At 36.2% G+C, this 23719-nt stretch overlaps 1 protein-coding gene across 2 annotated transcripts; it reads right to left on the reverse strand.

Moving 5' to 3' along the window:
- Positions 1-242: 242 nt before the first annotated feature.
- Positions 243-23490, reverse strand: LOC110019285 (protein WVD2-like 7). Of its 2 annotated transcripts, none has more exons than XM_020716903.1 (10): positions 23207-23490; positions 22827-22899; positions 19770-20405; positions 16426-16644; positions 15852-15895; positions 15665-15751; positions 9019-9106; positions 8851-8922; positions 1855-1962; positions 243-882 (listed from the first exon to the last, which is right to left on the reverse strand). In XM_020716903.1, the coding sequence occupies exons 2-10, from the start codon at positions 22860-22862 to the stop codon at positions 484-486; spliced, it is 1689 nt and encodes a 562-aa protein (XP_020572562.1). In that variant the 5' UTR covers positions 22863-22899; positions 23207-23490; the 3' UTR covers positions 243-483. The 2 variants fall into 2 exon arrangements, with proteins under 2 accessions (XP_020572562.1, XP_020572563.1); XM_020716904.1 differs by having other exon boundaries at positions 23423-23486.
- Between the last annotated feature and the right edge of the window lie 229 nt (positions 23491-23719).

Genomic DNA, 23719 nt, shown 5'->3' on the forward strand with positions numbered 1-23719 from the left:
GACTTTACCTATACATGAAAAAGGTGTACTCCACATTTTTAAAGTAAAAATTGTGAAAGATTTGAAAGGTATAAATGTAAAAAGTAAAGCCTAGATGTTAAATATATAAATTCATAAGAATTAGGTGGTATGTATGCAAATGCTCCTAAGAAACTGATGAAAAAATCAACTATTATACCTAATTATAATCAAAATTTGCTCAAAAAAAGAACAAACAAGCAAGGAAAGTTTATTAAGGTACACAAAAATATTGAGATTTCCTAAGATCAACTGTAACAATTAGAGTACAATAATTAGAGGTTTCTACCAACTGCCATCAACAAATTAATTAAATTATACTTACAAATTTGACTTGGGAGGCAACATGAACAGTACCCTTCACCTTTCCCACAACCACCCTCCTTATCCCACTCCGCGGCATGGTATGGTAATGGATTTAAGTTGTATTTCACTTCAATATTACGAGACCGAAAATGGCAACTTTCACACTTTTCTCTTAAGTTCCGCATTTGCTAAATCGTGTTGTTGGCTGGATTTAGTAAATTCGGATTTACAGGATTTACTAGAACTGCTAAAACCTTTGCCATACAACCCCTTACTCTCTACTTTCTTTCGCATACCATTACCTTGACTTTGCAATGAATTGAACTTGACTTTCTCTTCGCCCCTCGAACCAACAGGCTTTTTCGATGAATGGTTCGATGTTTCGGTACCTCTGACTTTTTCTGTGGCGATCGAGATGGAAGGAGAGATGGGTTGTGTTTTGTCGTGTGTGAACTCACATGGCGGAGGTGTTTGTTGATTTGATGTTGAAGATGGCTGAGTTAGAGGAGTTGAGGACTTGCTCGGAGTGATTGGAGATTTAGATAGTGTGGTAGATGTCTGCATTCAGTTGTTTTTGATGGTGTAAGATTATTGAACAAATTTCCAAAAGTAGTTATTTACTGACAGATTATATTGTAAGAAAGTACTGTTTCAGGGTCCTTGAAATGCTTCACAATGAGAAGAAGAGTTTTCTAAATTTGATCATAAATACTTCGCTATTTTTTTTAAAGCGAAACATATTTGATATGACGTAACATGTTTAGTTATCTTTATGAATTAAAGAGACAATATTGTAGGTATTGGGTGAGGTCTATGCACAAAAACATAACAATTCATGAAATAATTTTTGTAATTTAACCAATAAACCTTAAATCACAATGGATATAGCTTAATCAATTCTCCATGACCGCCTTGTCTTCCACGATATTTTGTCTAATAATGATGCGAGAAACTATGCACTCTATAATTTGATAGTTGGGTTGAGAATGATTTGTTTTCCAGCTAATTTATGCCGGCTTGAAATTGTCTCGATCATGTATTTGGCTCAAAATTGTCTTATGGATCTGATTGATTTGATTGAATCAAGCCAAAAATGTACCATACACACAAATATATAAAAGTATCAAAATGATCGTGTGACTATTTAGATGAGGTCATTTTAGTCCCAGAATTTATAGAAGTGTTAAATAGTACCCAGACTATTTTAATAGTGGCTAAAATAGTGCTCACCGGGGACTTTTTTAACCCATATGCAAAAAGAACAGGCGGCCATTTTGACATTTTCTCCTAATACATATAAACAATTCAAATTTAGAGTTAAATTCAAGCCAACTCCTTTCAATCCAAGCCAATGTTGAAATCAGCTTCAACACTGGATCAAGAAAAAATTTTGTCCCATAGCTTAGCATGTTATAAGTTTGAACCGAGCGAAAAAGAAAAAAGAAAAAAAAAGAATCAATAATCCATTGACCTTTGATCTCCGAGCAAAAAATAGCCAAACTAAACGAAGGTCGTAACACGAAAATATACCTTTTTTACTTCAGAGAGTTTTGTAGTTTCAAGATAGAAAGATGGCATAGGAGTTGCTTTGAAGTTGAGGCTTTTGCGAAATTGTTTCATCTCTGCTTCTTTTATCTCCTGCAGATAAACCAATGGTGGCCATTGGTAAGCAACATAAATTTCATTTTTCAAACTAGAAAAAGGTCTGCATCATACAATTTCCTAGGAAAGAAAAAAAAGGGAAATTTACATACATACCACACAATTCTAATGTATTTACATATCTAACATCTAAAGTTTGATATTTATATTTAAAACACCTTGGGGTCATAAACCTATGCATCAATCGATGTATTTCACTTTTTAAAAAATAGTGAGCATGGTATTTTTGATGTGATATTAAAGATTTGAGTGAAAATATGTAAATAAATAAGAACTACGTGGTATGGAAGTATTTGCCCCAAGAAAAAAAAAAAAGAGCAGAAGTACCATAGTTCCTAGTAGCAACTCAAATAGGAGTCTATTGTACAAGTACAACTAGAATAAATTATAAAGCAAGACACCATAATCATCATCATCTAACAGAATGAAAAATTTTAGGGTTATTTACATGTCTAACACCATAATTTTGCTTTTCACATTTATACCACCCAAATCTTTCATATCACATCAAAAAAATTAATTTTATTTCTTTTAAAAAGTGACATACACCTTTTCATTCATAGAAAAAACTTTATATCTAGATCTATATATATATATATATATATATAAAGTCTATATATAAATCACTGTGTGTGTGTGTTAAATTTGTGACTAGAGTATAATTTTACAAATAGAACGAGAAGTATTTAAACCCAATTACAATAAAAAAGAAATAAAATAGAAAAACACAAATAAGAAATACATAATAAAGGAATAAAGAGTAATAGAAAAGAAATAATAAGTAAAAAAGGAAAGCCATAATAAGTAATAACAGCTAGAGATTTGATTGTTACAAATCTAATACTCCCCTCAAGTTAAAGTATAACAGTCATGTTCACCTCGAATTTGAATTCATTGAACAAGAAGATTCTTAATAAGAATATTCGCCAGTTGACCGTTGGAGGGCACACAAGTAACACAAATTTTCCCGGACTTAATCTTTTCCTTAATGAATTGTCAGTCAATCTCCACATATTTGGTACGATCATGCTGGATTGGATTGTGAGTAATGTTGATGAAAGTATCATTATTGCAAAAGTGTTGCAGCGGAATAGAGGTTGTTATATGAAGTTCACGAAGCATGATGCGTAACCAGAGGGCTTCACAGATCCCTGAGGACATGGACTACAATTCGACTTCAGCACTGCACCCGGAAACCATAAATTGGTTTTTGTTTTTTCATGTGACAAGATTTCCACATACAAATGAGCAATACCTCGAGGTGGAACGTTGATTACGAACCGACCCACCCCAATCAACATTTGTATAGACAACAATAAACCGAGAGGTGTGACGAGAGAAAAATGAGCCCGGTGTACCTTTTAAATAGTGGAGAATCTGGTGGACAGATTGGAGATAGTACTCAAACGGGTCATGCATGAACTGACTCATTGTACCAACTACGTGGTATATTTTAAAGTGAGTATGGGCGAGGTTGATGAGTTTCCTCACAAGCACCGGTAGTAAGTCTTGTTGACAGGCACAACATTGAGAATGCCAGATAATTTTTCATTGGGATCTATAAAGACAGCCACTGGTTTGCAAAGAAGATTGTTATTCTCTGAAAGAGATCAATCACATATTTGCGTTGGGATGGGCAAATGCTGTGAGATGATCGAGTCACTTCCATGCCTAAAAAGTACCAGAGAGATCACAAATTATTCATTTCAAATGATTTAACAAAAATGTCTTTCAAGGACTCCAATATTAATAGATCGTAAACAATAAGAATAGCTAACTGGCTATTAGAGGAATGCTGAAAGAAAAGAGTGTGATCAGATTGAGCCTAAGAAAAACCATGACACACAACCACCTTTATCAACTTGTCGAACCAGGATCTTAGGGACTGCTTTAGCCCATAAAGGAACTTGCACAGCCCGCGCACTTGTCCTTTTGGAAGCAGTAGAGTCAAAGTCGGAAGGGAGTGACATGTATACCTTTTCTGTAAGCTCTCCATTCAAGAATGCATTCTTGATATATAACTGAAACAAAGGCCAATCCAGATCCACCGCAAGGGAAATTAGGACCCGAATAATGTTTAACTTGGCCACTAGAGCAAATGTCTCCTCATAATCAACTCCATAGGCCTGTGTGTATCCTTTAGCAACCAACAAAAAACTTTTTTGCGATCAAATGATCCATCAGAGTTGAAATTGGTGTTGAAAATCCATTGGGGCCCACAACTTTTTTATCCTGAGGAAGATCAATGACGTCTCACTTATGGTTCCCTCGAAGAACATTCATCTCCTCCATTATTGTTGTATTCCAAGCCGGATCAGCAAAAGCAACCTCAATAGTAGCTAGGATTTGGTGGTCCATCGGGGCAGTAGCAAATGCTCTGTAGGTTGGTGATAAACTGCGGAAAGAGACATTTTGTCAAAGAGTAGAGGAAGCATACCTTAATTGGTGAACTCACCTCACCATGTGGAGGAGTTGTGCTGAGGATGTTGCCCGGAGTGGAGTCAAGACCTTGTAAGAAAGTAGTGGGTTCTAGAGTAGGAGCATTGCAACGGGTGTGCCGAGTGTAGAAATGGATAATGGGAGGAGGCGATGGTGCACCACCAAAGCGATTCCCGTAATAGCAGCGAGCGAAATGGGAGCAGTCTAAATCGTGAAAATGGGGTTGTGGGAGAGCAATACAAGCGTCATGCTACTAGGCGAAGCGATGGAGTGCTACACCCTAGATGGCGAGAGTCCAATAATCGAAAGCATCACTAGCTTACGCTCTGACCCGAGTAGCATGTGGAATCCCGTGTGAATCAGCAAGGACCACCTTGCAAGGCTAAATACTCCTGGGTGACCGATAGTGAAGAAATACCGTGAGGGAAAGGTGAAAAGAACCCCCATCGGGGAGTGAAATAGAACATGAAACCGTGAGCTCCCAAGCAGTGGGAGGAGAAGGTGATCTCTGCCCGCTGCCTGTTGAAGAATGAGCCGGCGACTCATAGGCACTGGCTTGGTTAAGGGAATCCACCGTAGTCGTAGCGAAAGTGAGTCTTCATAGGGCGATTGACACTGCTTATGGACCCGAACCTGGGTGATCTAACCATGACCAGGATGAAGCTTGGGTGAAACTAAGTGGAGGTCTGAACCGACTGATGTTGAAGAATCAACGGATGAGATACTAGAGATCTTTATTTGTTTATAAATTCTCTAGGTGGATGGGTAATACCAGAAATATCCACTTATGATAGTATGCAATTTGTGTTACCAGATGTACATACAATATGTATGGGATTAGCCGCTTCAATGGGATCTTTCATTCTGGTCGGAGGAGAAATTATCAAACGTGTAGCATTCCCTCATGCTTGGAGCCAATGAGTTTTATTTTTTTTTTTTTTTGAGAAAAAAAAATACTATGCCTTCGCTGTATCAAATATGAATAAGTAATAATAGCATGACACTTCGAGTTCGATATGAACAAACCAGAGGACTCATCAAATGGAGCACTCAGTGGAACAAGAGACTCCTTAGTGACAGTAACAATGGGGGAAACATCCATAGAAGTAGGAAAGGGACGCTGTCTAGGAATCCAAGCTCCCCCTCACTTGGGGTCGAGCTAGAAAAATAGGGAACTCTTTCAAAGAAAAAAGGAGACAGCAGCACTCACATAAATTTTGTTAATAGCTGAATTAAGACACTGATACCCCTTTTGAGTGGTGGGGTACCAAGAAAGACACATGTTATGGATTTGAGGTCAAGTTTACTCTGATTGGGAGCAATGTTCGTAACAAAGGCAGTGCACCCAAAAATCTTGAGATCTAACGTGGAGAAAACCCAATTAGTAGGAAAGCATGACATCAAGATGGCTAAGAGGGTTCAAAACCTATGAATTTTAGAATGGACTATTTATGAGATTAGTCGCAGTGAGAATGACATCGTTCCAAAACCAGTTCGGGACATTGGATTGAAACAAAATGGAGTAAGCAACGTCGAGAAAATGAAGGTTTTACTCTCGGCAACCCCATTTTGTTGAATGTTCGTACACGAGCTATGGTGGAGGATGTCCTTACCAATAATTTACCCAAAATAGAGTTAAGAAATTCACAGTCATTATTGGTCCGAAAGACTTGAATAGGGGTTTTAAATTGAATTAAAATGAATATGTAGATGTTTTGGAAGGTGACAACAACTTTGGATTTATCTATAAAATATAGACTCATGTCATCTGAATGTAGTCATCAATCAAAATTATGAACTATTGTTTATTTGTGTAGCTGGGAGTGTGAGAGGGTCCACATAGGTCACTATGAATAAGAGAGAAATTGGTGGAAAACACGTTAAGTGTAGGGCGGACAATTGACCAGATGATGTTTAACAAACTAGCATATCTCACAATTGAAACTAGAAATATTTTTATTAGAAAACATTAAAGAATATAATTTTTTTAAAATATTGAAAAATATAACAACTTAAATGTTAATGCAATAACATAATGAAACATTCAATGACTCGAGATAATTTACAACTCCTGAGAGGTGTGCTCTCACTCTCTGTGCTCTTCTCTTAGAAATAGTAGAGACCAGCCACTCTCCAATTCCAATCAGCCTCCCCGAACAACGATCTTGAAAAACAAAACCAACAAAAGAGAAATTAACAATACAAGCAATAACATTCACCAACTTGCTGACAAATAAAAAGTTATATTGTAACTGGCTAGATCCTAACTCCTACGAGAAAAACTAGACCTCATGAAAATTGAGGTCAACAATAACATGTAAAACAGACTCCAGAGTTAGATCGGTTATTAGTACGATCAATCCTTTATCAACAATGAAACTATCAGAGCCATTGATAATTCTGACGGTATTTTTTCCAGAGCACAAATAGTTAATCGGGAAAGATTGTCAGCATCCAGTCATGTGATCTGTGGCACCTGAATCAATAATCTACAAACTAGAAGAGGAATAAACTATGAGGGTCATAGAAAGTGTATCTTGTCGGAAGTGTGAGATCGATAGACTTGTATACTTGATTGGCTCCAAAAAGTATGATTAATTGCTCAATCTAGTTTTTACAGGGGTTTGGAGGATTTCGGGATGTTCAAGATAGGAGTCGGTTGAGTTGCGGTGTGCTCGAACGACACCGTGAGACCTTTGGTAGCAGAAGATTTGGTCGAAGGTTTATATGTCGACTTATCATAAAGTTTCCAACACTTTTCTCGAGTGTTGTTGGTTTGTTACAGTAACCGCAAGTGGAGTGAACAGTCCGAGATGGCATGGACGAGGACTGAGCACTTTTTGAGATCAAGCCGGAGGATTTGGCTGAAGGGATAGGAGTGTCGAGCATAACAAATCTACCGCTTTCTTCTTGACGAATCTCGGTGAAGGTTGTACGACCGAAAGAGGATCGCGACCAAGAATGCAGCCCCAGACTTCGTCAAGATCTTTGTTAAAACCGGCCAAAAATTGAAGCATGCGATCATTTACTACAATCTTCTGGAAGAGGGATAGATCGGCTGGAAAATCCCAAGTGTAGTCGTAGTATGGGTTGCATTCTATCCATAGCGCAACAGGGTCATTATAGTACTCTGTCACAGTCATTGAGCCATGTTTTACCTTCCAGAGTTTCTTAGATACCTCATAAAGTTGGCCGAAATTTCCTACATCTGAGTAGGCATCACAGACAAACGTCCAGAGTGCACTTCCTGAAGGGAGGAACATATATGAATGACCAATCGAAGTCTTCATGGAGTTGATCAACCACGACATGACTATGGAGTTCTCTACTTCCCAAGCTCCATATGACGGGTCAGTCTTTGGAGGCCATGAACCATACCTGTGAGGTAACCAAACTTCTCACGTCCTATGATGAACAAAGACACCGCTTGGGATGGTTGGAAAAAGTTATTGTCCTTCAGTTTATAGGTTGTGATCAAGAAGTTCATGTTGGCTTCTGATCTTCCGATTTGGGATTGAGGTAAGTGGCGATCCTCCGGTGGACTCATGCATAGCGTAAGTAGGAGGTTCGATGGTGGACGAATTCGTCGTACTTCCAACAGAGCCAATGATGATGTCAGGTTGTCGAGACAAAAGAAAGGCTGGCAATAGGGATGTCCAATGGCTGGAAAAATTTTGGAACAAAACAACCACAAAAACAAGCTGGAAATTAACGGCGGCTGAAATCAACATTGGCAACAACTTCACGACAAAACAATCGAACAGTGGTTAGAAGGAGCAGTAGATGTTGGGCTTAGCGGCAGAAAGGAGCCGAACAGAGAACTTGCGGCTGAGGAAAACGATAGATTCTGGAAGGTGGCTACCAGCAGGCTAGGGTGGAACCTCTAAGGTTAGAGTCATAACTTTGATACCATGTTATATTTGTGACTAAAGTAGCATAATTTTATTTATAGAATAAGGAGTATTTAAACTCAATTACAATGATGCACTAAAAGAAAAAAATTAAATAGAATAAAACAAATAGAAAATACATAATGAGGGAGGCTAATAGGAAAGAAATAATAATTTATGTAAATCTTCCAATATTTTATTAATAATTAGCCAACTTCTACAGTTAATAACATAGACCTGAAAGAAGATATGGTTTAATGGATATTTACATACCTAGCACACAATTCTTATGTATTTACATCTCACACCTAAACTTTCATATTTATACACATAACACTCGGGTGCTTTAAGCCTACACAAAAGAAAACGTATTTCACTTTTAAAAAGTGGCAATAGTGTTATTTTTAATGTGATATTAAGGATTTGAGTGCCATGCGGGTAAACATGAAAGTGTTGGTGTGATATATGTAATTACATAAGAATGGTTTGCCATGCATTTAAATGCCCCTCATTTAATTGCTTGAAATAAACAAACCTCAGTTCTGGCTTGAATCTCATTCATCTCAGCCACTTTAGTATGAAGCTTCTCCTCCAACTTCAAGTAATACTATACAACACAGATCATATACTAAAATCTAAGCTGCTCAATCAGATGAGTAAATATTCAAGCAGAATATTAATTAAAAGTAATCCAAATTCTTGCCTCTTTTCTTTTCTCAGCCCTTTCACTGCTTTTAAATTTAAAGGCAGCAGGACTTTGCTTATCTTCCGCCTTAGAGCTCGATTTAACCCTACAGCAGAAATAAATCAATGTAAAAAAAGCAACGGTACTAGAAATTTGAACAGATACATCAAACACCCAAACTTTACTTTTTACATTTATATGATGCAAATCTTTCATATTACATAAAAAATACATTCATGTTAAATTTTAAAAAGTGAAATACACATCTTATGCATGGATAAGATGCAAAAGATGGCATATATGTAAAAATTAAAGTTACGAGTTTAATATGTAAATACATATGAATCAAGTGTTATGCATGTAAATCCTCCTTAAATAAATCTTCAAAAGCAGTAATCTGAACTAATTAAAATAGAAGTAATAGTATAATGAGCTGCCTTCTTATGGCCCTTGTCATCTTCTTCATCATTATAATCATTATCATCATTAGCCTTATACAAAATGTTTGGGGTTAACTTTGTAAAATTTATCCATCCGCTCCTACTGGCAGTGCATAAAGAATTTAAACCTATTCTAAAAAAATATTTTTGCATAGTTTATATCCATATAACCTTAAGAATTAAATCTTCCCATTTTCTTTTCTAATCCTTTAATAATAATTTTATAAAGTTATCTTACGCACAAATTTTCTACCGTTTGTGGTACATGTCCACGCTACATAAATTTACTTCCTAGTATTTACACTCGATGGATACAACTCGTGCCATCAATCTAACATAAATTTCCCTTAGTTTATCCTTCATAGAATTGAAAGACAACCATTCTATAAATTTCTAATACAAACCAAATTGATTTTTTCACATAAATCTGTGCAAACGAATATTTTATGGCAAGAACATCAAACAACTTAACACAAATGCATAAGATAAGCACCTATAATTCGAGAGGTATGTGATCTCTCCCAAATGCTACGATTCGCGAGGGGGGAAATCTCTCGTAAGACTCAAGACAACAATCTTATGCATAACCCTAACCATAAACATATTAGTCCTATTTGTACTAAACAATAATAAATAACAAAAGACTAAATTACTCTTGTGCGCAGAAAAGACTAAATTGTCCATTGGTGCCGGCGTAATAATACTCTCATCCCAAAAAGACACATTGTCTTCAAGGTGTAAAAAACGAAAACTATTGTTGGATCAATTTGTGTGGCTCCCACTCATAAATTGGCTTGAGTTGGGTTCTTGCCATAAGCACTTGTACACTCGACGTGGCTTTCTTGAACTGCTCAAAAGTCTGGGTCGTCACTTTCCCCCACTGAAAGTTATCATTCTTCAATTTCTTCATCCACGACCATAAAATCAAATTACAACCCTTTAGGAACTTCTTGTACTATCCTGTAAGTATCATAAACATTCTCAATCCCTTCCAAGTCTTACATAGTGGCCCCTCCAACATAATCGCCACCTTTGATGGATTCGCTGATATCAAGAACTTGCAATCTTGTCTCCCTCCTAAATACTTTGTCGTGTCCAAATCAGTCATTTACACTCTCCCCTACTCTTCCCCACCTATCTTGTTCCCATCATTACTCTTTAAACATCTTCTAACCGGAAAGCCACAATAACAAAAGGCACTGACACAGTTGGATGCAACCTTTCGTCAGGCTCACACTCACCATGATTCCTTGTTCCAGTCTGACATCATTCGAATCGATATTCTCCAGCCCAGAATCACACATCGGCCCATTTCGTTTGTTATCGCTCATTCCAAAACCCCTGATGTCGCACAATTCCCTCTAGTTGATGCACTCCTTCATTGGATCCCACCTGCTTCCATTCGTTTTAGCCGTCTAGATGTGAACCCTCAGCAATCGCAATACAGTCGCGATTAGAGGAAAGGCAACAAAGCGCCTAGCTTGAATCTTCGTGACACAGTGGCGATTATCACTAAGCAGGGAGGACATAGAGGGATGACACACATGAGATGTGATCGCTGACGTGATCTAGACTTGAATCCTTGTGATTGAGGATGTCAGGAGACAAAAATAGTGTGAGAGGTAAGAAATTGAAACTTCCAGGGAAGATAGATCCTGAAGTTTTGAAGGCTTTGGTTTGGCTCAACGAAAGAGCTAGCGTCTCAACAGGAGCCACTGCCTTAGCACTTATTCCGACCCAAAAGAAACTAAATCTCCCTCCTGTGGATGTAAAACTTGATGGACTTGCCACATATCCGAACGGTCACTTTGAATCAAGGTTGCGCTAGTATAGAAGTGACAAGTGATATCTGACGGGGGTCGATCCAAAAAGTGACAGTGCTGAGGAGGATAAGTGAAGGACCACATACACCATAATCTACACCTAGCTACTCAACTCGAAGATCTCGTCAATTGCCTCTTTAGTAAAAGGCATTTGAAAGGTGAGAGACATATGGGCAAAGCTGAAAAGGATTTATGATGGGATTGAAAACTGCATGAGGGTGTTCCAGATTCAACAGGAGATAGAAGCATTGATACATAGTGATAGATTGATTAAGGAATACACCGTAGATCTGGAGCGGTTGTGGGAAGATCTTGATCACTTCTCATCGATGTCGAGTTGTGGCAATCATAAGTGCGAGAAATGAGAGATCTTTACACATATGAGGACTATGCAGTTCCTGGTCCATCTGAACCCGACCTCTGATCATAGGAGATCACCCTTCTAGCTCATTCGAGTATCCCTTCACTAGATGAGGACATTGTTGTGAGAGTCGACGAGCTACATTCTGAGTCGAGTAGACTACCGGGTGCGCGATCAGCTTTGACCGTCTCGAGCTCAGGTATGATATGCGTCCCGAGAGAGACTCGTAAGTATTACTACTGTGGTGAAGTTGGGCATCTAAGCAAGACCTGTCCTAGGTCACCTAACAAGAGAGAGACAGGTGGACATGGACAAGGTGGAGGACGTGGTCGTGGATAAGCTAGTAGAAAAGGTAGAAAATGGGGTGCCGGAAAAATCTAATTGTAGCAGAGGGAGAGAGGTTTTTACCAATTAAGATCGTGAGTGTCTAGAGTAGTTGAAGAGAAAGCTGAAAGCAGCAGGAGATGGGTATGAGGATGCTTCCAACCAGCCGTAATCAAAGATTAACATTGTCACTCATGTTCACTCTGACAAAGGTACTTATGATACACATGCTCTTGTCTCTATTTCCATCACAAGATCATCAAAAATGGATAGTAGATTATAATGCATCTCAACATATGCAAGTAATGCTAGAGATGTTTTTAGCTATAATTCCCACCCCCCAACAGTACCAGAGAGCATCCAAACCGTTTATGACACAACACAGTCTGTAGTTGGTAAGGGTACATTAAAGGTTATCAATTATATGACTTTCTCTAATGTTTTGTCTATTTCTTTTTTTCAGTGAACATTTATTTCATTAGTGTTATTATTCTTCAACTAAAATGTAATGTTTCTTTTGATATTCCTAAGGTGATCTTTTAAGGGAAGGGACCGGTCGAACAATTGTGACTGGAACGTGACATAGCGTACTCCGGTACTTGGACCAGAGGGAATGAACTCTACTTTAAAATCCATGGTAAAGAGTGTTAGAGTAAAAGAATTTAGGAGTGTGGAGGATGTGTTGCTGCTACATCGCAGGTGCATAGGAGACTCTTGTTTTAATTTATTGACTCGATTGTATCCTACTTTGTATGAAAAGGCAAATAAACAAAATATGGTTCGTGATGCTTTTGAGTTTGGTAAGTTTACTATGAACTCTTATATCAGTTTTAGGAATATGAGTTCTGGTATTTTTTTACTTGATACATTCTGATGTTTATGAACTTTTCTCTACAAGTTCTATGAAAGATTATCGATATTTTGTGATCTGTAGTTATTGTTTTTCTCGTGTTACATGGTTATATCTGATGAAAAATAAAGATGATGTGTTTGTTTGCTTTAAAAACATCCACAATGCAATCCAGGCTCAATATAGTGTAGTAGTGAAGGTATTAAGATGTGATAATATAACAAAATATACCAACAAAGCATTTGGGGAATACTTATCAGCCCAAAGAATATAACATCAAACCACAAGCATATACACACTGACACAAAATAGAGTAACGGAAAAGATGAATAGACACGTTCTAGAAAAGTTTTAAAAATTGCTCAAATAATCAACAGGATGCCCCCGAGGGTGTTGGATTGAAAGTTTTCTAATCAAATGTTGAAAGAAGATAATAGTGGAATCCTCTCATTGAAGGTGCTCGGAAGTGCATATTTTGTTAAGGATAATATATCATCAGTAGAGAAGCTGGATCCCAGAGCTATGAAATGCAATTCATTGATTATTTTGCTATTCATAAGGGGTACGTCTGCTGAAGCCGAATAGAGAAGAAACTGTTTATGAGCATGGATGTGTCATTAAAGAATTTGAACCATAGTACTCTCGAAAGAAGACCTCACCCTTCAGTGACTCAATAAAAATGAGGCAAGAGGGCTGAGTAGCAATGGTGAGACGGTGGTGCACGTGGGAGCAATTCTTATCCTGTAATGTGGAATGAATCAGTTGAGGAACTGGAAAATGAGAAAAGTGAACCCAAAGGTAGTGAGATTTAGGCTGAATGTGAGATAAGGGTGTATACACGGAGAATGAAGCAAAATATGATGGAACGGTGCCTGTAATGCCACTTGTACCAGCTAGTTCCATGTCTCGATCTTCTCCGACTCTTGAGACACTTACACCATCCACCTCTGACTTAGAACTCTCGGGTGATATGATTCCTCCTCCTCCTAACCCTTCAACTTTGAGGAGGAACTCTCATAACAATGTGGGACATTCTCCCGATTGTTTTGGGTGAGAACATGACATTACTAACTTTGTTTCATATTCTATTGCTTTTACAAGGAGCATTCATTGCATCTTTAGACATTGTATCTATACACAGGTGTTGGCAGGTTGCAAAGAAGAATCCCAAGTGGAAAACGGCTATACAGGAAGAGCTTAGGGCTCTCGATAAAAAGCAAACATTGTAGATAGTGCAACTACCGGCAGGTAAAAAGGTAGTTGGGTGTAATTGAATCTTCACAGTAAAGCAAACTCTATAAGGGAAGGTGGAGCGTTACAAAACACGACTGGTGGCGAAAGGGTATAGTCATATATATGGCATTCTATGATGAAACATTTACACCAGTAGCAAATATGAACACAACGAAGACACTGATTTCTCTAGCAGTGAATAGTGGGTGGAGATTACACCACCTTGATGTGAAAAATGCATTTCTTCGTAGTGAGTTACTAAGGAAGGTATATATGGAGATATCATCAAAATTCATAACAATCTAGATAGTAAACAAGGTGTGTAGGCTCGATTAGTCACTGTATGGCTTGAAATAGTCTCCTCGAGCCTTGTTTGATAAGTTTAGAAAAGTTACGGTGGGCATAAGATATCGACAGATCAATACAAATCATATGTTGTTCTTTCGACACATAAAGGTCACACAAGTATACTTTTGTATATGTCGAAAACAATATTATCATCGGTGATGACGAAGCAGAGATTGCCCAATAAAATATAAGATTTGGCAATGAATTTGAGGTGAAAGATCTTGGAAAGCTCATATATTTTCTTGGGATTGAAGTGACCCGTGAATCTAAGAGGATGGTCTTATCCCAGAGAAAATATGTACTAGATCTCGTCATGAAAGCAGGCATGTACAACCTCTCCAATTTACCAAAAGGCCAAGATGAGTGCAGGCAAAAGAACCATCGTGCGAGGTATCAGAAATTGGTGGGCCATCTAACTTACCTGTGTCACACTCGACCCAACATATTTTTTGTAGTAAGTGTGGTGTGTCGCTACATACAAGATCCAAGGAAAGGCCATGTAGATGCCGTGTATTATATTTTGAGGTATCTGAAAAGTGCACCAAAGAAAGGGTTGATCTTCAAAATAAATGAGCATGTAGACATTGAGGGCTTTTGTGATACTGACAATGCGAGATGTGCAGATGATGGAAGATCCACCTCATGATACTGCATGTTTGTAGGTGCCAACTTGGTCTCTTGGAAGAACAAGAAATAGTCTGTAGTAGCAAGGTCAATAACAGAGGCGGAGTATAAGGTCATCGCCTTAGGAGTTGTCGAGGTGATGTGGCTGAGAGCCTTGTTGGTCGAGCTCAAGGTGGACCAAAAACTCAAATGAAGTTGTGGTTCAACAAGTCCGCAAGCAGCATTGCCAACAATCTCGTGCAACACAATTGAACCAAATATATGGATATTAATAGATTCTTCATCAAGGAGAAGCTAAATAACAGGCTATTGGAGCTAAGTCACGTAGCCACTGAAGAGCCAGTGGCCGACTGCCTCACTAAATGTTTTAGTTCATTAAATTTGTCTAGATCATGTGACAAGATGGGTTTAGTGGATATCTATTTCCCATCTTGAGGGAGAGTTTTGTGAATTGGACCTTATTTAGGGTCCTAGAGGTAAAAAGGCAAATATTGAAGAAATCTAGGGGTTTATTTGTAAAATAATGTAATACCCTATTTTAAACCAATGTTATGAATGTGCAATGCAGGTTTTATTTTAACAATTCCTTCTTTTTAGAATAATTAATGGTGATTAAAGAAAACACTAAACCACACAAAATAAAGTAATTCTGTCCAGCAACCTGTTTACAGGATGGGGCACATCACTTCCTCTTCTTTCAACTAGATGGGGCATAACTTCAGCCTTCTTTGCTTTTACGCTTTCCACACTGTAAAGTGTACATAATGTTTGAGAAAAAATTAGCACCAAAAAAGTCGGATTAATCAAGTAATTTGCATTTGTAAGCCTGAAAAGACTGTAGAAGGTACCTTTTAATCTCTGAACTAGTTTTAGTTTTCATATTTCTAGAAGCCTGCAAAACAACCAAAAAAGTTTAAATAACTCATTAGACTGTTTAAAAATATTTTGAGCTTAGTGCCGACTCTAGTTTAGTGACAAAAGAAAGGGGCATTAACATACACGGCACACAGTTCTTATGTATTTACTTTCTCACGCCTAAACTTTCCTATTTACACACATAGCACTCAAATCTTCAACAATCACATGAAAAAATAACACTATTATCACTTTTTTTTAAAGTGAAATACACATTTTAATTTATAGGTTTAAAGCACCAAAGTGCTATGCATGTAAAAATGGAAGTTTAGGTACGATATATAAATACATAAGAATTCTGTGATGTAAATTTCCCAAAAAGAAATAATCATATCACAAATATTTATGTTTTAGCTGTGATTAACATGATATCAACATTCCCATTTTACAAAATTGCATATAATCACTTGAACTCTTAAAATTTTTAAGCCTTCGTGATAATACAAATGTCAGATGCCCCTCGGAACATAATGATGAGAAACACGAATATGGATAAACCTTTCTTACCATTGTTTTGAAATTCCCATTTTCTGCAGACGTAGGAAATGGAACTTTTGAAGGTACTGATTTTTCCAGTTTTATTGGTATATTTTGCTTGTCAGCTTTCTTAATCTTTCCGCATGAAATAGAATTTCCGTTCTTCGAAGCTTTCTTTGGCATCTGCTGTTTAGACAAATGCGCCTTAAATTGCGACTTTCCAGCTTTCGCATCAACTGTAGCACTACTCTGAACGACAAAAAAAGAAGAATAACTAATAAGATAATAGTTATCAGTAAATCAAACAGAGCTTCAGCGGCTAGCTCCAGAATGTGCAATAAAATTTGAATCATCCGAAATACATTAGAGGAGTCTATTAAGTACAGAAAGAACAAAAAATTTAGTGGCATTTACATACATACCACTCAATTGCACTAATATATCTAACACCTATACTTCACTTTTTACATTTATAACAGCCAAATCATTTTTAAAACAACAAAAATACCACTATTTTTAACTTCAAAAAAGTTAAATACATCTTTTGATGCATGGGTAAAGTGGCATATATGCAAAAATTGAAGTTTAGGTGTTAGATATGTAAATTCATAAGAATTAAGTGGTATCTATGTAAATCTTCCAAAGATTTATCATGAGCAATCCCTCTCACTTCGAATACTATCAAACTCCACAAATTGACTTGATATAGGTGTTAATCCAAACCAAAATAAAACAACAAAATTATTACTTGAAGCAAATAAACGATTACAACTAACACACTTGAACGGAGTAATACAATAATAAGACACAAACAAACACCACTAAAGTGTATCCCAAGGTTGTGGAGGTTAGCTAAGTGGATCGGAATGACTAACGGGATTGGCGGCAGCAAGAGAATACTAGTGGCACTAATGTGGAGGTGCGAAAATGTAGGGACATCAAGTATGGTTGCTGCCTGGATGGTGGATGAGGAGTTGGTTGGATAGCGGCGGGACAACAGGAAGGAGGTGTTCCCAGGCTGTCCTGCACGGCGGCGACGCCGTGGGTGGGCTGGAACAGTAGGAAGGAGGTGTACTAAGACCTCACTAAAAATGAGGTCAACAGTGGGCTGGAACAGTAGGAAGGAGGTGTGGTTTGGGCAGCAGCAATGCTGGAAAGGAGGGAGAGGCAGTTGGTAGGCTGAAGGCTGCAAAAAATAGCAATCCGAGTGTTGCTACGATGGCTGCAGCAAGGTATGGCGGCAATGAGTGATGTGGAAGGGTGCAAAAGAAAATAGGAGAAAGATACAGCTGGAGCACCACCCAATCATTCGGATACAACTCCCGAAGGTGAAAATGGAGGTCGACAACTGACCTGACAAAAATCTAAAATCTGTAAGTAATCAAAAGCTAACCCTAAAATAGCAAAACAACAAATGTATACAAGCTAGGAGATAAAATAGGAAGGGGAGGCTTCCCCTTAAGGCGGAAACCAGAAAAGGAAGAGCGAAAAACTACACAACCAGACAGGCAAAGGTGGAAAGGCGCGGTAGCTCTCGCTCGTAAGAAGATTGGTCGGTCCAATAGGGGACTAGACCAAGAACTATTCTGGTCAGTTTAGTCGGTCATCCCGCCAGTTGGTTCCGCTGCTCTCCAAACCCTGCGTCCCACCTCCAAAGCTCTGGGTCATGACTTTTGAAGGATGAGGACAATACAATCATTTTCAACAAATGAGTCATGATTTGATGTTTGATTGTTCTAAGCCATTCGCAAAGAATGACACTACTTAATTTCTATAAACTGAGACTAAAATTACCCCTGACAAAGAGTCAAGTGACCATTTTGACATTTTTCTTAATAAAAAATGAATATGGGTAAGCAAAGCAATTTTGATATCAAGACTAGATTTGCAACATGGAGTGAACTTTGAATTTAGCAAACAAAGTTATAAGAAGAAAATAAATGTTTTATAATTTGAACAAGCTAAGCAACCTAAAGAGAGGAAAAAGCCAAATATATAGAAGGAGATTATTGGATATTGAATACCAAGTTGTTGGACTTGTGCAGGCTAAAATTCTAAAAATTTAACTTCGATCCAAAATTTTTGGCTCTTTTCCAATTTTTGTATGTTTGATTACAATGGTTTCCGAAATTCTGCAAGAAAGATTTGGCTGAGGAAAGACTTCCACTTTTTTTGGTCTTTTGTAATATTTTTGCAATAAAATGCCCATATTCAAGTATGTGGCTTGGCTTTCTCTGTCTGGTTTTATTCTCTATTTTTATTCTAATTAAAAATTGCATGAAAGTTGATTAATTTGCTTTAGTTCTATTGCAGATTTAAATAATAATATTTTAAGTGATTTTAAATTATTTTTAGATTTTGCAAGATCTGAAATCTATTGCAGTTAACATCTCATGATATATTCTTCTATTGTTCATATTTGGCATTTGATGATCTACAAAATATTTGTAAAAGATAAATAACTGTTTGTATTGGACACCTCATTATATGTTTAATGTGAATATGTTCTCCTTAGATAGATGCACTTTCAAAATGAAGAAGGTATAGCAGTGAGATAAAGCTAAAATTGCTAAGTGAAGAAGGATATTGATAATTTCAGTGAAGTAAATTATGAATGAGGATATTCTAAATGTTGTTACTACTTAAAACAGCACTACTAATGCTCCGCATATTGACAACGTGTTTATGAGAAAGAGTAATTATAAGTGGCGATTTGAATAAATATATAGATTATAGTACAATGAGCTCTCATATAATTCATGGGCACAAAATAGGAAATGGGTGGTGAATAAAATAATATTGGGAGGTAATTATGTATATATGCCTTAAAAGACAAACATCAAAGACATAAGCGTCTTAAGAGAACATTGTTGAGCTTAAAAAGTGATAAGTAACTAACTTCTTAAAATAAGTTGTGAAGAGGTGGAATTTGAAACATTAAATTTGAACAGCACTAGCTATGGAGAGAACCACTAGTATATTTCAAGAAATAGGAATTTCAATTTTAATATTTCACATGACACTTGGCATGAATGAATGGAGCATTCAGAACACTAAGCGAAAAAAGCATTATAATAATTGTTAATTGAGATTAGCATGAATAAAAACACTAAATGAAATTCATTCCTGAATTTGCCAAAAAAATGCTCTGTGAGTCCAATCTATTAAATGAACAAAAAACCAATAAAATACATCAATATACAGAGTTTGGATGCTTCTTATGAAACCGCACGTAAAAGAGTAGGCAAATTAATTTCAAAACATTGAGCCATAAAATAGATGTTTGAGAAACTCGGTTTAGATTTCAGATCAAAATGTAAAATAATTAAAAAAAATACAACTAGCAATGAATATAATTCACATCCATTAATTACCTTCGTTGAAACCTTTTGACTTTTCATTTTGACGGCCTCATTGTTTTTCTTGGTCTCGATGATATTTAAGGAAACATCTCCATTTTCAGCCAAATTTTCAATATTTCCACTATCATCCACGGCCTTATCTTCCACAATCTCAAAAGAACCACCTTCATCTAATTTCACAACATTAAAAGCTGAATGTTCATTAAATGGCTCAGCGTATTCTTCACTGTTCAAAGACGAAAATCCCATATTTAATTCTGCTGATGACATTTCCTCTTTTTGAAGTTCAAATATTTCACTATCATCTAAGACTGAGGGAGCATTTTTATCATCCCGAGAAACTTCAACCAATTCTTCGTTACCACGAAAAACGAAATCTTTGATAATACCATCGTTATGAACAACAATGCTTTCAACATGTTTAGATTCATTTCCCTTCTCATTCTCTTCAGAAACCTGATGAAGAAGTGCCTTTTTCTTGAAATGAGCTTCAAAGTATTCTTTCTTTCTGGTAACAGAACCTGGCGTGGAGTATTTTTCGACTTCTTCGAGATATCGGTTATGAGAGAATGTCGACCTTTTTTCCCAAGACAAAGATCCAAGATCAAATCTTCCAAATGATATGGAACCGCTTGGTAAACTGCCAGACTGCCAAAGATCAAACGGGCCAAGAAACAATATTCCATGAGAGGAGAAACCAGAAGAAGCACAACATTAATGCAGAAAAAATTGACCTTTTGATGTCTATAGGTAATAGCCTAGAATCATAAACAACAGAGAAATTTACATACCTATTAAACAATTTCATTACTTTTTTACATATCTCACACGTAAACATTCATATTTACACATAGCACTCAAAATCTTTTCTATCACATCAAAAATAACACTGAAGGCACTTTTTAAAACTGAAATACACCTTTTCATGTATAGGTTTAAGGTACTGAGGTGCTATGCATGTAAATGCCCCTAAATAAAAACAGCACAAAGGGGCGCAGAGCATGGCATGATAAAAGAATATGTAACTATATAGTAGTGCATTCTTACTAAGTAATGTATTACATGGTTTGAAATTAAAATTGCAAATAGATTAAGTTCATGAAAAGGGTAACTGCTACAGGTGGGTTTCACTAAAAAAAAACGCTACAAATTAGTACACGTTTTATCAGAAAGGAACCTTATTTATAAACTCCATCTAAATAGCTAACTATATGAACAGAATTTGACCATATTCAGGGTTGATGCTCTTAGGTATGAATTTTATTCCAGAATTTTACTCATAACAATACAAGACTCGAAGAGTTACTTAATAGGAAGTATACAAAATCAGAAACTAAAATTTAGCTATACAATTAATTACGATAAAATAGCCCACGCGGTTAGTGAGGTGGCATCCATGAGCACATTGCGAGGTATTAATAATATATGTTGATACTTCCATCACAAGAAGTAGAAGAAATGAAGAACTTTTATAAGTATGATATTAAGAATGATCGATAAGAGGTAAAACACCATAAGAAAGCGGTTGCCAACAAGTGGTCTCAGAATACTTAAGGCCAACAAGATCTATTTTGGTTGAGCTTCAATTTTTCATTCATTAAGGAGGATGAAATATAAGTTAATGCTTTGTGAAAAAGATTAAAAAATTCATTCTAAAAGCTTTTTTTTTCGAAGTATTTTTCTAAGAAAATAAGTTGGCCTTTTATGCCCAAACGACGTGCACCAGCTTTGAGACGACTTTTTAAAGCCATAAAACATATAAAAAGGGCATAAACACTAATGGGAAGTTTGATTAACACTGAGCTAATGAAAACCCTACCTTAAAAGGGCTAGGTAAACCATTACAAATAGGGAACAATTAATAACATATAATTAACCTAAAATTAATAATTAATTATTTATTTAGATTAATTAAGAGATAATAAAAATTTTATCAAGATAATTCTTTCATTGCTATTAAGTTATGATAATTATTAATATAGCAACAACAATAACAACAAGTCTTTATCCCACTAAGTGGGGTCGACTAGTCATTTTTATCAAATGTGTCCTATGGAGTGACATATTTTCATTTAATTCTAATAAATATTATAATAAATGTTATATTATAAATATTTTCATTTTATCATATTACCTTAATAAAATATCCATATAGTGCGTCATTTACAGGGAACGTCCTAGATTGACACAATGATTTTTATTAACTTAATAAAAATAAAAAATATGACACTTGATTGTACATAATAAAAAAACTTAGTATGATTAATATAATGTTTTATAAAGATAATTATGATACTTAAGCATTAAATAGCTTAATTACTCATAATTAAATAAACTATGATTAATAAGATATTTTATTAAGATAATTCTATTGTATTTAAAAATTTATACTACTTTTAATTAGTTAAGGTTTAAATAATATTACTTAATGATAATTCATGTTTCATTGTAATTTTGATACAGGTTATGTTAAACAAATGAATTTATTTAAAAAATGCTACAAAACAAATAGATCCTATGTGAAATGTATTAGCTTCGACTCAAGCCCCAATCAAATAGATCTTATGTGAAATGCTGGGAAACGGGCAAAAACTATAGAAACTTATAAGAGAAAAAGGATCAGAGCACAAAAACGCTCAATAATGTTATACAGTTTAACTCAATTAACGGCTATATTTTGTTGTCAGTGCAGATTTCACTATTGATTGTGGAGAAAGATAACCCCCCTCTCTTTTTATAAGGTCCACCACTAGCCTTGTCAAATGTGTTTTCTTCAAGGGTATTTTTTTATGTGAAGTTAAGGATTTGAGTGGTATACATATAAATATGAATGCTTGGATGTTAGATATATAAATAAAGAAAAATTGTGTAGTATGAATGTAAATGTGCCCCTTAATATATGAACGAAGATCCCGTAATAAAAAACCGAAAACAAAATTACATGCATATGGATTTACATATGTGACACCCAAATTTTGATATTTACACTTACAGCACATTGATGTCATAAACATATGCATCAATTTGTATATTAAAATCAGTAAAACAATAGCGCAGGAAGAGTAAAACCTGATGAGCAATGCACTCTTCAACTTCTCCTGCCATGATTCTCCAGACCGAAAAATCTATGAAAGTAGAACACCTGTAAATATCAAAATAGTTAATATTCCGGAATGAAAGAAACTCTTCTTCCTCCCCAAATTTCCTCTCCAGAAAGCAGCACCATATCACTACAAATTACAACAATGGTCTCCTTTAAATAATCAGATGCCAATTTGTTGGTCAACAAAGCATGCTCTATCAAACCTCTAGCTATCAATTTTGTCAAAACGGTTTCTTATCGCGATGAATGAGTATGAAATCGAAGCTCAAGCCGACGTAGAACTCAGTACATACAGTCCAATTACAGAATAACGACTTCCTACAAAACAAGAGAAAGAAATCGATACCCCGCCGAGTCTCCTTCCTTACGAAGGGGTTCGAAACCCTAACTCAAGAAGGAACCTCAGATTCACCATTTCAATGGAATCTTCTCCCACTCCGAACCAAATAACACGAAACAGAGCTCGATCGGAAGTGCTCCACTTGATCTTTGCAGCAAACTACTTAGTGGATCTTATTTTCACTGAAATCATAGTAGCTAAAACCAATGAAGAAGAGAGTACCGTCGTCTCACGAGATTGAGCTTCCGAAACCCGTGCCTTCTCTCTCTATACAGTGTCCGTCTTCTTTGTCTTCATCTAGTCAGTTGAATCACTTCCTTTTAACCTATTATTATAATATTAGGAAATTTACATAGTTTGCACATAGTTTTATGTATTTACATTTCTTAGACTTACATTTTTAAACTTACTTTCTTGTGCTTTAAAACTATGCATAATAATGACTTTCTATTTTTAAAAATGAAAACAATGCACTTTTCATGTGATATTAAGGATTTGGGTGTTATGTATGTAAATATG

This window comes from Phalaenopsis equestris, unplaced genomic scaffold (assembly GCF_001263595.1).
Source record: "Phalaenopsis equestris unplaced genomic scaffold, ASM126359v1 Scaffold000054, whole genome shotgun sequence".
In the NCBI taxonomy this organism is placed as follows: domain Eukaryota; kingdom Viridiplantae; phylum Streptophyta; class Magnoliopsida; order Asparagales; family Orchidaceae; genus Phalaenopsis; species Phalaenopsis equestris.

Bases quoted from the DNA above. Each gene is read 5' to 3' on its own strand.
- LOC110019285 (XM_020716903.1), bottom strand. From the start codon at position 22,862: ATGGCAGGAGAAGTTGAAGAGTGCATTGCTCATCAG. The intron at 20,406-22,826 runs GTTTTACTCTTC...GATCTTTGGCAG, and splicing joins AAGAGTGCATTGCTCATCAG to TCTGGCAGTTTACCAAGCGG. The intron at 15,896-16,425 runs GTAAGAAAGGTT...GTTGTTTTGCAG, and splicing joins ATGGGAATTTCAAAACAATG to GCTTCTAGAAATATGAAAAC.